At 40.8% G+C, this 12,804-nt stretch overlaps 1 protein-coding gene across 1 annotated transcript in view; it reads left to right on the top strand.

Annotated features, from left to right (window-relative positions):
* The window catches only part of LOC309496343 (uncharacterized protein), a gene marked incomplete at both ends in the record, with an annotated part of 8,276 nt that extends 1,515 nt beyond the window's left edge, over positions 1–6,761 (top strand). Inside the window, 3 exons of the mRNA XM_082166338.1 lie at positions 938–997; positions 1,815–3,199; positions 6,697–6,761. Of these exons, the coding sequence (XP_082022464.1) occupies positions 938–997; positions 1,815–3,199; positions 6,697–6,761 (1,510 nt within the window). The remainder of the gene's footprint in view (positions 1–937; positions 998–1,814; positions 3,200–6,696) is intronic.
* Positions 6,762–12,804: the final 6,043 nt, after the last annotated feature.

The raw sequence follows: 12,804 nt of genomic DNA, 5'->3' as shown, positions 1-12,804 counted from the left end.
TGATAAACACATGAACAGTTCCTGTGTGTGTATTACAGTTTCCACGCGACTCATGATCAACAACGCTACATTGTGCTTAATGAAGTATCAAATCCAAATTACCATGATAATTGTTATCTGTCTCTGTGTTCACAGTTGTGACTGAGGTCTTCCGTCTTTATCCGGTACCGTGGGAGAATGATGGGAATAACGTGGTACTGAACGATTGCCCTATTCATGATGTTTAGTTTAGTACATTACCGTGGTAAAAGCAACAGGTAGATGTTTTAAGACTTTCCTAAACCAACCTTTTCCGTTGTATTAAAGGGGTGGTATAATGCTCTTTTCATAAGATGTAAAATAAGTCTCTGATGTCCCCAGAGTGTGTGTGTGTGAAGTTTCAGCTCAAAATACCCCACAGATATTTTTATATAGCATGTTAAAGTTGTCACTTTATAAGGGTGAGTAAAACGCACTGTTTTGTGTCTGTCCCTTTAAATGCAAATGAGCTGCTGCTCCCAACATAGAGCTTCAACAGCTCCTGTCCTTTTACCTCACACACACATGCACTGAACATTTCCAGAGCCCGTCTACGGAGAACCTTGGCACTTCCTATTAGCCCCATTGTATCGATCTTGGTTGCAGTTCCATTAGAGTTCCACTGGAGGTGATCGCGGGCGAGTGCAGACTGAATGGGAGTCTATGGGGCTAGACGGCTAAATGTGTCTCTTTCACCCGATTGCCGTTGAGAAATCTCAAATTTTATTGTAGGTTTTGCAAGTTCAACATGGGTTAAGGTCGAAAATTGAATGAACGAGTACTTATGTCCTTTCGATTTCTTACAGGCTGAGTTGTTGTTGCCCATAACACGCTAGCATTCTGCTAATGAACGCTGATTGGTCAGTGAAGGACTGAGTACGACCAGAGATACCGCTTGATGGCATCGTGGCATCCGAAGCGGGACCAGAAACAAACAAAACAAAAACTCTTCTAGCACGTGTATTTACCTGTGTCAGCTGTGTTGTGTGTTTACCTGTGTCAGCTGTGTTGTGTGTTTACCTGTGTCAGCTGTGTTGTGTGTTTACCTGTGTCAGCTGTGTTGTGTGTTTACCTGTGTCAGCTGTGTTGTGTTTACCTGTGTCAGCTGTGTTGTGTGTTTACCTGTGTCAGATGTGTTGTGTAGTTACCTGTGTCAGCTGTGTTGTGTGTTTACCTGTGTCAGCTGTGTTGTGTGTTTACCTGTGTCAGCTGTGTTGTGTAGTTACCTGTGTCAGCTGTGTTGTGTGTTTACCTGTGTCAGCTGTGTTGTGTGTTTACCTGTGTCAGCTGTGTTGTGTAGTTACCTGTGTCAGCTGTGTTGTGTTGACCTGTGTCAGCTGTGTTGTGTGTTTACCTGTGTCAGCTGTGTTGTGTAGTTACCTGTGTCAGCTGTGTTGTGTGTTTACCTGTGTCAGCTGTGTTGTGTGTTTACCTGTGTCAGCTGTGTTGTGTGTTTACCTGTGTCAGCTGTGTTGTGTATTTACCTGTGTCAGCTGTGTTGTGTATTTACCTGTGTCAGCTGTGTTGTGTGTTTACCTGTGTCAGCTGTGTTGTGTTTACCTGTGTCAGCTGTGTTGTGTGTTTACCTGTGTCAGCTGTGTTGTGTAGTTACCTGTGTCAGCTGTGTTGTGTGTTTACCTGTGTCAGCTGTGTTGTGTGTTTACCTGTGTCAGCTGTGTTGTGTGTTTACCTGTGTCAGCTGTGTTTACCTGTGTCGGCTGTGTTGTGTAGTTACCTGTGTCAGCTGTGTTGTGTGTTTACCTGTGTCAGCTGTGTTGTGTGTTTACCTGTGTCAGTTGTGTTGTGTGTTTACCTGTGTCGGCTGTGTTGTGTAGTTACCTGTGTCGGCTGTGTTGTGTGTTTACCTGTGTCAGCTGTGTTGAGTGTTTACCTGTGTCAGCTGTGTTGTGTGTTTACCTGTGTCAGCTGTGTTGTGTGTTTCCCTGTGTCAGCTGTGTTGTGTGTTTACCTGTGTCAGCTGTGTTTACCTGTGTCGGCTGTGTTGTGTGTTTACCTGTGTCAGCTGTGTTGAGTGTTTACCTGTGTCAGCTGTGTTGTGTGTTTACCTGTGTCGGCTGTGTTGTGTTTACCTGTGTTGTGTGTTTACCTGTGTCAGCTGTGTTGTGTGTTTACCTGTGTCAGCTGTGTTGTGTTTACCTGTGTCAGCTGTGTTGTGTGTTTACCTGTGTCAGCTGTGTTGTGTGTTTACCTGTGTCAGCTGTGTTGTGTTTACCTGTGTCAGCTGTGTTTTGTGTTTACCTGTGTCAGCTGTGTTGTGTAGTTACCTGTGTCAGCTGTGTTGTGTGTTTACCTGTGTCAGCTGTGTTGTGTGTTTACCTGTGTCAGCTGTGTTGTGTATTTACCTGTGTCAGCTGTGTTGTGTATTTACCTGTGTCAGCTGTGTTGTGTATTTACCTGTGTCAGCTGTGTTGTGTGTTTACCTGTGTCAGCTGTGTTGTGTTTACCTGTGTCAGCTGTGTTGTGTGTTTACCTGTGTCAGCTGTGTTGTGTAGTTATCTGTGTCAGCTGTGTTGTGTGTTTACCTGTGTCAGCTGTGTTGTGTGTTTACCTGTGTCAGCTGTGTTGTGTGTTTACCTGTGTCAGCTGTGTTTACCTGTGTCGGCTGTGTTGTGTAGTTACCTGTGTCAGCTGTGTTGTGTGTTTACCTGTGTCAGCTGTGTTGAGTGTTTACCTGTGTCAGCTGTGTTGTGTGTTTACCTGTGTCAGCTGTGTTGTGTGTTTCCCTGTGTCAGCTGTGTTGTGTGTTTACCTGTGTCAGCTGTGTTTACCTGTGTCGGCTGTGTTGTGTGTTTACCTGTGTCAGCTGTGTTGTGTAGTTACCTGTGTCAGCTGTGTTGTGTTTACCCGTGTCAGCTGTGTTGTGTAGTTACCTGTGTCAGCTGTGTTGTGTGTTTACCTGTGTCAGCTGTGTTGTGTAGTTACCTGTGTCAGCTGTGTTGTGTGTTTACCTGTGTCAGCTGTGTTGTGTGTTTACCTGTGTCGGCTGTGTTGTGTAGTTACCTGTGTCAGCTGTGTTGTGTGTTTACCTGTGTCAGCTGTGTTGTGTGTTTACCTGTGTCAGCTGTGTTGTGTGTTTACCTGTGTCAGCTGTGTTGTGTGTTTACCTGTGTCAGCTGTGTTGTGTGTTTACCTGTGTCGGCTGTGTTGTGTAGTTACCTGTGTCAGCTGTGTTGTGTGTTTACCTGTGTCGGCTGTGTTGTGTGTTTACCTGTGTCGGCTGTGTTGTGTGTTTACCTGTGTCGGCTGTGTTGAGTGTTTACCTGTGTCAGCTGTGTTGTGTGTTTACCTGTGTCAGCTGTGTTGAGTGTTTACCTGTGTCAGCTGTGTTGTGTGTTTACCTGTGTCGGCTGTGTTGTCAATGCCTCGAGAGAAAAGAAAGTGCAGAGCACGAAAGCACCAGTGACTGAAGGATTGCCGTAAAGCAGTATCTCTGGTTGTACGATGTGTATGACGTCATTGACATTTTAAAAGACTTCTTAAAGCAAATAAGTGATCCTAAAAAATCTAACACCCAGCAATGTGTAATTTCTTTGCATCTCCTTTCGAATACAACATTCAAATTACTAGACAAAAAATTATATCCTGAGAAAAGTGGATTTTGAGGAGTATAGCGTCATAGACCTCCATTCATTCTGCACTCGCCTGCGAGCGCCCCCGCATGGACAGAGACGTGTTACTGCAGCCAGTCCAGAAACCGGAAGTAACCAGAGAGTGCCAATTCTCTTCCTATTAGACATTCTCTGACATTTCAAAAACTTTTAGCCTTTAATGTTCAAACCGGAGTCAGACAAAGATGGAGAGACACAAGAAGAAGTGACAACATTTCTGAATGGTTACTTGATGAATGTATGTAGCTGATGTGTATTTCCCGGGGGCGGGGTTTATGTAAATGTTAGGGTTGGTGATGTCACTAACCCGGGAGGAATGTGGTGTAGTCTCTACCAGCCGTTTGTTGTAGTCCTTAAAAAACGATTTCTGTGAAAGCAAATATCTCCCTGTGCTTTGAACTTTGAGCGTTGTAACTTTGCAGATATTGTTTATGATCAAACAGCAACATTACACACTAACTAAAGTTAGAAAAGTCAAATCATAATCAACCACCCCTTTAACACTATTGGAATTTTGTTTATTTTTATGGGAAATAAACCTACTGTGTGTGTGTGAGAGAGTGTGTGTGTGTGTGTGTGTGTGTGTGTGTGTGTGTGTGTGTGTGTGTGTGTGTGTGTGTGTGTGTGTGTGTGTGTGTGTGTGTGTGTGTGTGTGTGTGTGTGTGTGTGTGTGTGTGTGTGTGAGAGAGAGAGAGAGAGTGAGTGTTTGTGTGAGAAAGAGTGAGTGTGTGTATCTGTGAGTGTGTGTGTGTGTGTGTGTGTGTGTGTCTGAGTGAGTGAGTGAGTGAGTGAGTAACGTGTGTGTGTGTGTGTGTGTGTGTGTGTGTGTGTGTGTGTGTGTGTGTGTGTGTGTGTGTGTGTGTGTGTGTGTGTGAGAGAAAGTGTGTGTGTGTGTGTGTGTGTGTGTGTGTGTGTGTGTGTGAGTGAGAGAAAGTATGTGTGTGTGTGTGTGTGTGTGTGTGTGTGTGTGTGTGTGTGTGTGTGTGTGTGTGTGTGTGTGTGTGTCCATAACACCTGTGTTAATGTGTGTATCTGAAGAGAACATGCTGTGAAATTTGCGTTTCCCTTGTTCAGACTGAAGCAGCGTTCGCGTTCGCTGGGAATCGATGTCCACTAGACTGCTATTAGGAGGAGTTTAATTGCAAATAAAAGAGGATTTATCACTGCTGCCGGTATGTAGACGAGCACTGCTGCATTCTGGGTAATGAGCAGAGGGGACGGTGCTTTCGCTTCACACAGATCATCTAACTCTCACACACACACATACACGGGCCTCTGGTCCAGAACCCAGAGAGATGTCTAGGTAGGGAGCATTTTAAGGGAGCACAGATGCTGTTTTAAACAGTAGGGAGTTTAATACTGACGACTTTGGTCTCTTTCTTAGGCATAACAGTAATTAACTCTATAAAACCTGCTATATTTGATGCATGAAATCTTAAGGCCTCTAAATGATCAACATGATCTGACAAACCGGTAATACTTTACTTCAATAGTCCACTTTAGACATTCTACTAACTATAAGTAACTTTGCAACTACATGTCAACTAACTCTCACTAAAATATTAGTAGACTGTCTGATTAATGTTTACTTGATTTTAATCATGTAAACGTAAGAATAACTGATATTATTAGGAATATTTCAAGATGAACGCACTTCTGGAGCTGTGATTGGAGCAAATCCCGGGATAAGGCCCAGAATGGGAGGTGAAGTCCTGGATCTTTGTGTTTTCGCTGGAATCGAGAGCCTCAGTGAATAGTTTGGCAGCCGTCGAGGAAGTGAGCATTTCTAGCCTTTATTCTGTTCCCAGTTCTGCTTCATCTGCACATCTGAGATCGAAATAACAATCATTCTGCTGTCAGAGCGACGAATGTTCTGGGAAACGCTCTAGAAAGGGCATATATTGAGTTAGAGACGTTACTGTGAATGATCCCGAGGTCCAGGGAGAGAGAAGGTCCCTCGTGTGCCGGATGCTGCGCTGGGATAGAGAAGCCTTTATTTCACTCTTATCAGACCGGCTAGATGTTTCAGAGCAAGTGAGAATCATATTAGAAAAGTTAGATTTCTTTTCAATGGAAGCTTGTGAAATCCACGGATTAAAAAAATATTAACGGCAATTGCAGTGCTTTTTATCTCACAACTTTGTAAGTTTACATCTTACAATACTTACTTTTTTTCCCTCGGAATTCTGAGTTTATATCTCGTAATTTTGACTTTTTTCTCGGAATTCTGAGTTTACATCTTACAATTCTTACTTTTTTTTCCTCGGAATTCTGAGTTTATATCTCATAATTTTGACTTTTCTCTCGGAATTCTGAGTTTATATCTCGTAATTTTGACTTTTTTCTCGGATTTCTGAGTTTATATCTTACAATTCTTACTTTTTTTCCTCGGAATTCTGAGTTTATATCTCATAATTTTGACTTTTTACTCGGAATTCTGAGTTTATATCTCGGAATTTTGACTTTTTTCTCGGAATTCTGAGTTTACATCTTACAATTCGTACTTTTTTTTCCTCGTAATTCTGAGTTTATATCTTGTCATTTTGACTTTTTTCTCGGATTTCTGAGTTTACATCTTACAATTCTTACTTTTTTCCTCTCGGAATTCTGAGTTTACATCTCGTAATTTTGACTTTTTCTCGGAATTCTGAGTTTAAATCTCGTAGTTCTGACTTTTTTTCCTCTGAATTCTGCATTTACATCTCACAGTTCTTTTTGTTTTTCACCACAGAATAAAATGATTTGAAAAAACGGTAATTGCGACTTCTCATAGTTCTGATTTTATCTCGCAGTTACACATTAACACCCGCAATTCAGACTTTTCCTCTCAGAATTGCTAGATATAGACTCAGAACTCAGAAACTGAGAATTTTGAGTTTGTATCTTGCAATTCAGATTTTTTTTTTCTCAAAATTAAGAGGAAAATAGTCAGAATTGTGAGATAAAAAGCAACCTTTTTATTAATTTATTTTATTTGGTGGAGGAGACAAGTTCCCATACTCTTCTCCAACTGTTTAAACCCAGAATATTCCCTGCTGTTTTTCTCTAGCTGGTCTTTTCCTCTGTAATCAACATATCTCTGAGTTTCTGCGTCTGCTGAAGTTTGAGTGCTGAGAAGTGAAGTTAGTAATCAGAGAGTGAGTGCTTTAAAAGCCTTCTGGGTAAAACATATCTGACAGCCATGAGCCCGGGCAGAGCATTACAGAGGGAATGATAAATGAACAGATTTCCAGTGCAGTGAATATTACCCTTTCGCAGTCTGAACGCTGGCTGGGAATTGATTATTTGTTTGTACGTGTGGCCGAGGTGAACGCATATAAAGGTGCTTCTGGATTGTGCTATTGATTCCTCCCCGCGGAGCCACATTTTATTAGCCCAGACGTTTTTAATGCACTCGTCTCTGTTGTGAGGTGTAACGGCATCTTACAGATGAGGTGACGCCGCTGAGTACTTCATCATTTCCCAATTGACTTCCCTAAAATGAAGCTCAGTGCCATGCTGTCTGTTTGCTTTGCTCCAGGTCGTGTCTCGCTCTCGGATAATGAGAGCCTCCGGCTACAGGAACACACACACCGGAAACTGTTACACATGTCTGATTCTGGGCTCTGTCCCAAACACTGTGAGCTTTGCTGGATAATTGCAGTCTAATTCTAATTTAGTTCAAACAAAGTGTCTTAGTATCAGGATTCGAGTACTTAAAGTACTTGAATTGAACATTCCAAACTAAATTGAAAACCCATGAAAACAGCCATTTTTATGAAGAAGTACTTGAAAAGTGCTTGAATTATTGAAAGATGATATAAAGAAATATAAGAAATCTATTTTAAATTTGATTGATAAAACAATCTTTTCACTTTTCACACACTTTTATTGATCTTTTCACACAAAATAAACGCTGCAGTATGTCTGATATTGATATAGATATAGAGGCATTTTGCATGGCTATGAGTGTAATATTGCTCATAAATATCTAAGTACATGACAGCTTTCATTCTTATCAATCATATTCATGGGAGAAAAAATCATTTTGAATAAGGAAAGCGAAATCTTTGTCATGGTATCTTTCAATGGTTTCAGTTTATTTGTACCATTTTGTTTTATTAGTTATTTTATTAATCTATTTACCTTTTAAAAAATTTTAATTTTAAAGATTATAAAAAACGGTATATTGTTTGATAAATGATATCTGTGATTGTAGTCCTTGAAAAAAAAGTATCTTTACAAATTGAAAATAAATGCTCATAAATGCTTAAATGTTTGTTTATATTTTGAAGTAAACTTAAAATATATTGTTTCTTTAAATATGATCAACACTTGTTTTATATTTCACCATCATTTTTTGTTGTTGTCATTCACAGTGCTTCATGGGATTGTAGTTCTAATTCAAAATATTAACAAAAAACTACAATATTATCTCAATGATACTAAAGTAACACTGCTATACAACCACACACAGCTTTAATACGGCATCAGTTCCAGGGAGACAATCAGTGTAAACAATTACATTTTTAACATTTCTTTTCACATTTTTCTTTTTTATTCACCTGTCAAAACTAGAACATATTTTGGGACGGCTCTTGCTGTGTATAATACTGTGTGTATCTCATCTGTGTCTCGGTGTGTTAATGACTGCGGTTGTTCTGGGTCTGTGTGTTGTGGATGTTCTGGGTGTGTGTGTTGTGGATGTTCTGGGTCTGTGTGTTGTGTCCTGGAGAAATGACTCTCTTCGGCTCTCTGGCTTCTCTGTGGAGGAGTTTAGTGTCGCACGGCTGCCAAACACTCTATCAAACCCATGAGCAGGTGTGTGTTTCCACTCTGACATCAGACACAGCGGCGTGAGGAGATCTCAGGAGCTCTGCTCATAAACCTGAGAAACACACACACACTCTCACACACACACACACACACACACTCATGCATGCACACTCTCACACACACACACACAGACTCATGCACGCACACACCCACACTCATACATACACACACCCACACTCATACATACACACACACACACTCAAACACACGCACACACTCAAACACACACACACACACTCAAACACACGCACACACTCTAACACACGCACACTCTCACACACACACTCACGCACTTATCTGAGCAGATATGACGGAAATACTCCAGAGGGACAGCAGTGTAATGGAAGAAGTAAAGTTTTGTTATTCAGAGATAGGCTTTGTGATTAATTAAATCTCTCTCTCTCTCTCTCTCTCTCTTTCTCTCTTTCTCTTTCTCTCTCTCTCTCTCTGAAGTGACTGTGACTAATATTTAGTTCCGCCACGTCTGACATTTTCCTGAACTTCTGTTTCCTTTACGTCTGCTGAAAGTCATTTGTATTTGGTTTTGTAGTTCCTTGTTTTGTGTTACAAATTTATTAGGTTAAAAATATATATTCAAAAGCAATTCATACTATAGGAGGAGACCGGGGACAGTTGCAACATGTCATTCTTCTCCAATCAGAAACAAGCTAGAGTGACGACACTCACACTGCACATGCACAGTTAGTTATAAGTAAAGTTACAAGTTATAAATTGCATGTTTAATAAAAGTATGTTGCATTGCAAATTGTTCAATTCTTCCTGTCTGACACTGAAATATGCAGAGATTGAATAGCATCTGTAACGCCTGATCACTGAATCTGTGAAGGCCTATGTTCTACACATGAACAAACAAAACTCAGTAACTGTTATTTGATAAATATGACTAGGCTACAATAATATTATTGTATAAATAAATAATACTATAATATTATAGTAGGCCTAAAACAGTTAATATTTTCAGAATTCTATGCTCATTGAGACAAAAAGCTAAAGTTAATTAATGAAATTTAAGGTATTTTTAACATGTTGCAATCGTCTCCGGGGTTGGGGTCCAGTTGCAACATCTGGCTTCTTCCATTCAAATAAATACTGTGAACGATATGTCATATATAATCATTAGCAGAGAGATGCAAGTTTAATATATACAAATTTGGTTGGTCTAGCCCAAATAGTCTCTGAGTAACTGAGAGAAAAGCAAAAAGTGTTGCAACTGTCTCCCCTACTAACCGTAACTGTCCAAAAATCATTAAAAAGGCTGAAAGACATGTTTGTCCGTTACTTAAACTCATCAGAATAATTAATAAAGTCAGAATTGCGTGATATAAAATTGGCATCTTTGAATGGAAACTGTCGACACAGATCTAGAGGCGGTGGACTCGTGAACTGAGTGTTTGTGGGACTGAAGGAATAACAGGTTATCATCATCATCATCATCATCTGCATATGAACATTAAACCCCTTTGATCCCGGCCGAACGCTCCATAAACACGGACAGAGAGGCTGTTTCTCAATATGCGTTCTTCAGTGATCTTGTGTCCTTGTGTTCTCGTACTACGTCATCATCAACCGTCGAAGTTCAATTCCAATACTCAAGAACGCAAGTACAGAGGACACATGAAGTGCCCGGATGTGTCCTTGATATCGAGGATGCATCAAATGCAGACCTGGGCTGCGTTCCAGTCCAAAATTGTCATGCCCTTCACTCGCTAACTTCCCTCCGTCTCGTTCACTCGGATGTACGTCATTGCGAGTGCTCACTACTGGCGGAAACTGCAATGGGCTGAATTGGAACTTCCTAAGCCCTTGATCACTTGGAATCAGCTGTGGAGTTGATTTATTATTTACATTTTTTTTCCCTTTAAGAATTTGTTTAATGCAGCATCCAAATGTTTATAGGTGTGTTTGGGTTGTTTTAAATAAAAAATATATATTATTAATATATCATAGAGTTGTCTGTTGTGGTGGTGATTAGATGAGATATGTGGTGACGTCACAATCGTACTGCATTGTGGGACATAAAGGTGCCTGAAGTGTAGGCTACATTTGAAGCAGACTCGCTCCCTCGGTCAAAATCGAGGGAACGAGGGTCTGTCCATATAAACTTCCCTCGTCCACTTCACTAAGTGGAACGCACTTCAAAATGGCGGCAGGGATTCCCCCAAGGGGAAGTGCTTAGGGAAGTTCGCAAGTGCGTGTCTAAAAGTGGACTGGAACGCAGCCTTGAGAGAATCGAACCGCTAAAAATCCCAGAAGACGTTGCGGGCAGTCGACGTACGGAAGGCTGTAAGCTTTAAACTTCTCGTTCTCACTTAAGAGATTCCCGCTGCAAGCTCGAAATACGGTGACAGCTCGTGAAAGTTTACATTTGTCGGTCTCTTTTGCTTCATTTTAATAAAGTGATAAAGACCTTAAGAAAGCGGCAGTATTTTTATTGGCATATTAAAAAGAATCTTAACATTGACAAAACATATGGTAAAATAAAAAAGATATAAACTATGAAAACAATGTCTATAATAATATGAAAGAAATGTTTAAAAGGTTGTGACATATGTTTGTGATGTTGTGTTGTATTTGCCGAGATGGTCAGTTAAGCAGTATCGCAGCACATCTCAATTCTCATAAAGATGCGTTCTGTGTTCTCGCGTCCTTCCGAGTTCGTTCTTTCAAGGTCGCCTGGCAAGGCCAGTCTCAAAGAGAACGCAAGTCTGTTCTTTGCGTTCTTGGAATTGAGAAACAGCCAGAGAGATCTTGCTATGCTAATGTTCTGACCTCTGACCTTTAATGTGAGGTGATAAAGCGTCTAACGGGACTCTCCTTCAGGCCCGATCAAGCGGCAACATTCTAATCTGAAAAATGAAGCCTACCCGGAAGTGCGAAAAACTGCAATACATCGAAAATCCGCCAGGGGCAGGTCCCAAAAGGGAGCAAATGTCCATACACCCCCATGTTAAAATGTCCGTTTTCACAGTATAAATTCATGTTTTTACAGGTTGGTCCCATGGACTTTTATTGTATTTTTCGATAGGTTCCGAGTGCCTGACAACTGTGAGGGGGGTGAATTTTTTTCTAACTCGTTAGTTTAGATCGTATTTAGATATAAAATGTATGACAAATAAGGGCGCGATTGACAGCTTGATTGACAGCTGACAACGAGCATAGGCTGCGCCGAGTGGAATTCCTGAAATTTGACGTCTCGGCCATGATCTGACACAACACATCATACCTGTAAGTTATCCTTTCTGAACATTTGTATTGAAATATGGCGCCGCCCATACCCCCCATAAACGGCCTCAAAACCGTTCTTCAGAAGTCTATGGGTGACGTCACAGACGCTTTGTCCATATTTTTTACAGTCTATGGGCCCGATCCGTCACGAACTCCACGGATGCTTCGGGGTTTCACTGGAATTGAATTAAGTTTATTTTGGGAACGGTCCGATTCCAGATTAAATCACATTGTTTTCCCGTCGGGAGCCTAGAGCAAAACCACATGTTTTTATTTCGTCTCTATTATTTTCCTGTCGGTAAAGCGTTTTAAGATGCTCGAAAGCTGGTCGGTTCGGTTGTGTTATTATTGCACTAGCGATTGAATTTTCCTGAAGATTATCAAATCTCATAAAACACTGACGGAGGGACAGAAGTCACTGTCTTCACTTCATAAAGCTGTCTGGGTTATTTCTGCTCAGTTTGCTTGTGTTCTTAGAGATGAAGACGGTGTCATGCTTCACATGATTCCCTGAAGCCTGGAGGAAACACAGATTATAGGCTAAGACTAGATATTAAATATTCAGGATACGTGCAATAAAATGCATTTTCTTACAGATGAGTGCATTTAAAAGGCCCTTATGCACTTATAGTCAAGATTTTTTTTTTTCTCCTGCTATCAGATTCAAATGAGTCTTAAAGACGCAGTTCGTGCAGCGACGTCACTTTTAGAATGTTTGAGCGAGTTGCTAGGTTACCAGCTGTCAATCACGAGCTCCCTCATTAATATTCATGTGCTGTGTGGATCAGAATACAGAATGAAGACACAAGCTGTGTCTGAAACCGCTCACTCGTTCACTCATTCACTAATCCCTACATAGTGAATGGCAGTTGAGTGCACTACATCAGCAAAGAGTGAACGAAAATGAGTGAGCGAATTCGGACGCTGACATATCACGCGCCAGAGAGCTCGGACAATTTCGTCATAAACATTATTTACCCATCTTTGATAAGTCCTTTTTTGGCTGAATGAATTGTATGTATGTATTTTTCACGTTTATTGCGTTATTTGATTTAAAAAAAAGACTTGCTTGTCATATTTATTTACTTTTTACATT

Source organism: Leuciscus leuciscus, assembly GCF_965113295.1.
Source record: "Leuciscus leuciscus genome assembly, chromosome: 4".
Classification (NCBI taxonomy): Eukaryota; Metazoa; Chordata; class Actinopteri; order Cypriniformes; family Leuciscidae; genus Leuciscus; species Leuciscus leuciscus.
The sequence above is the reverse complement of the archived record's forward strand: the minus strand, read 5'-3'. Positions and strand labels throughout refer to the sequence as shown.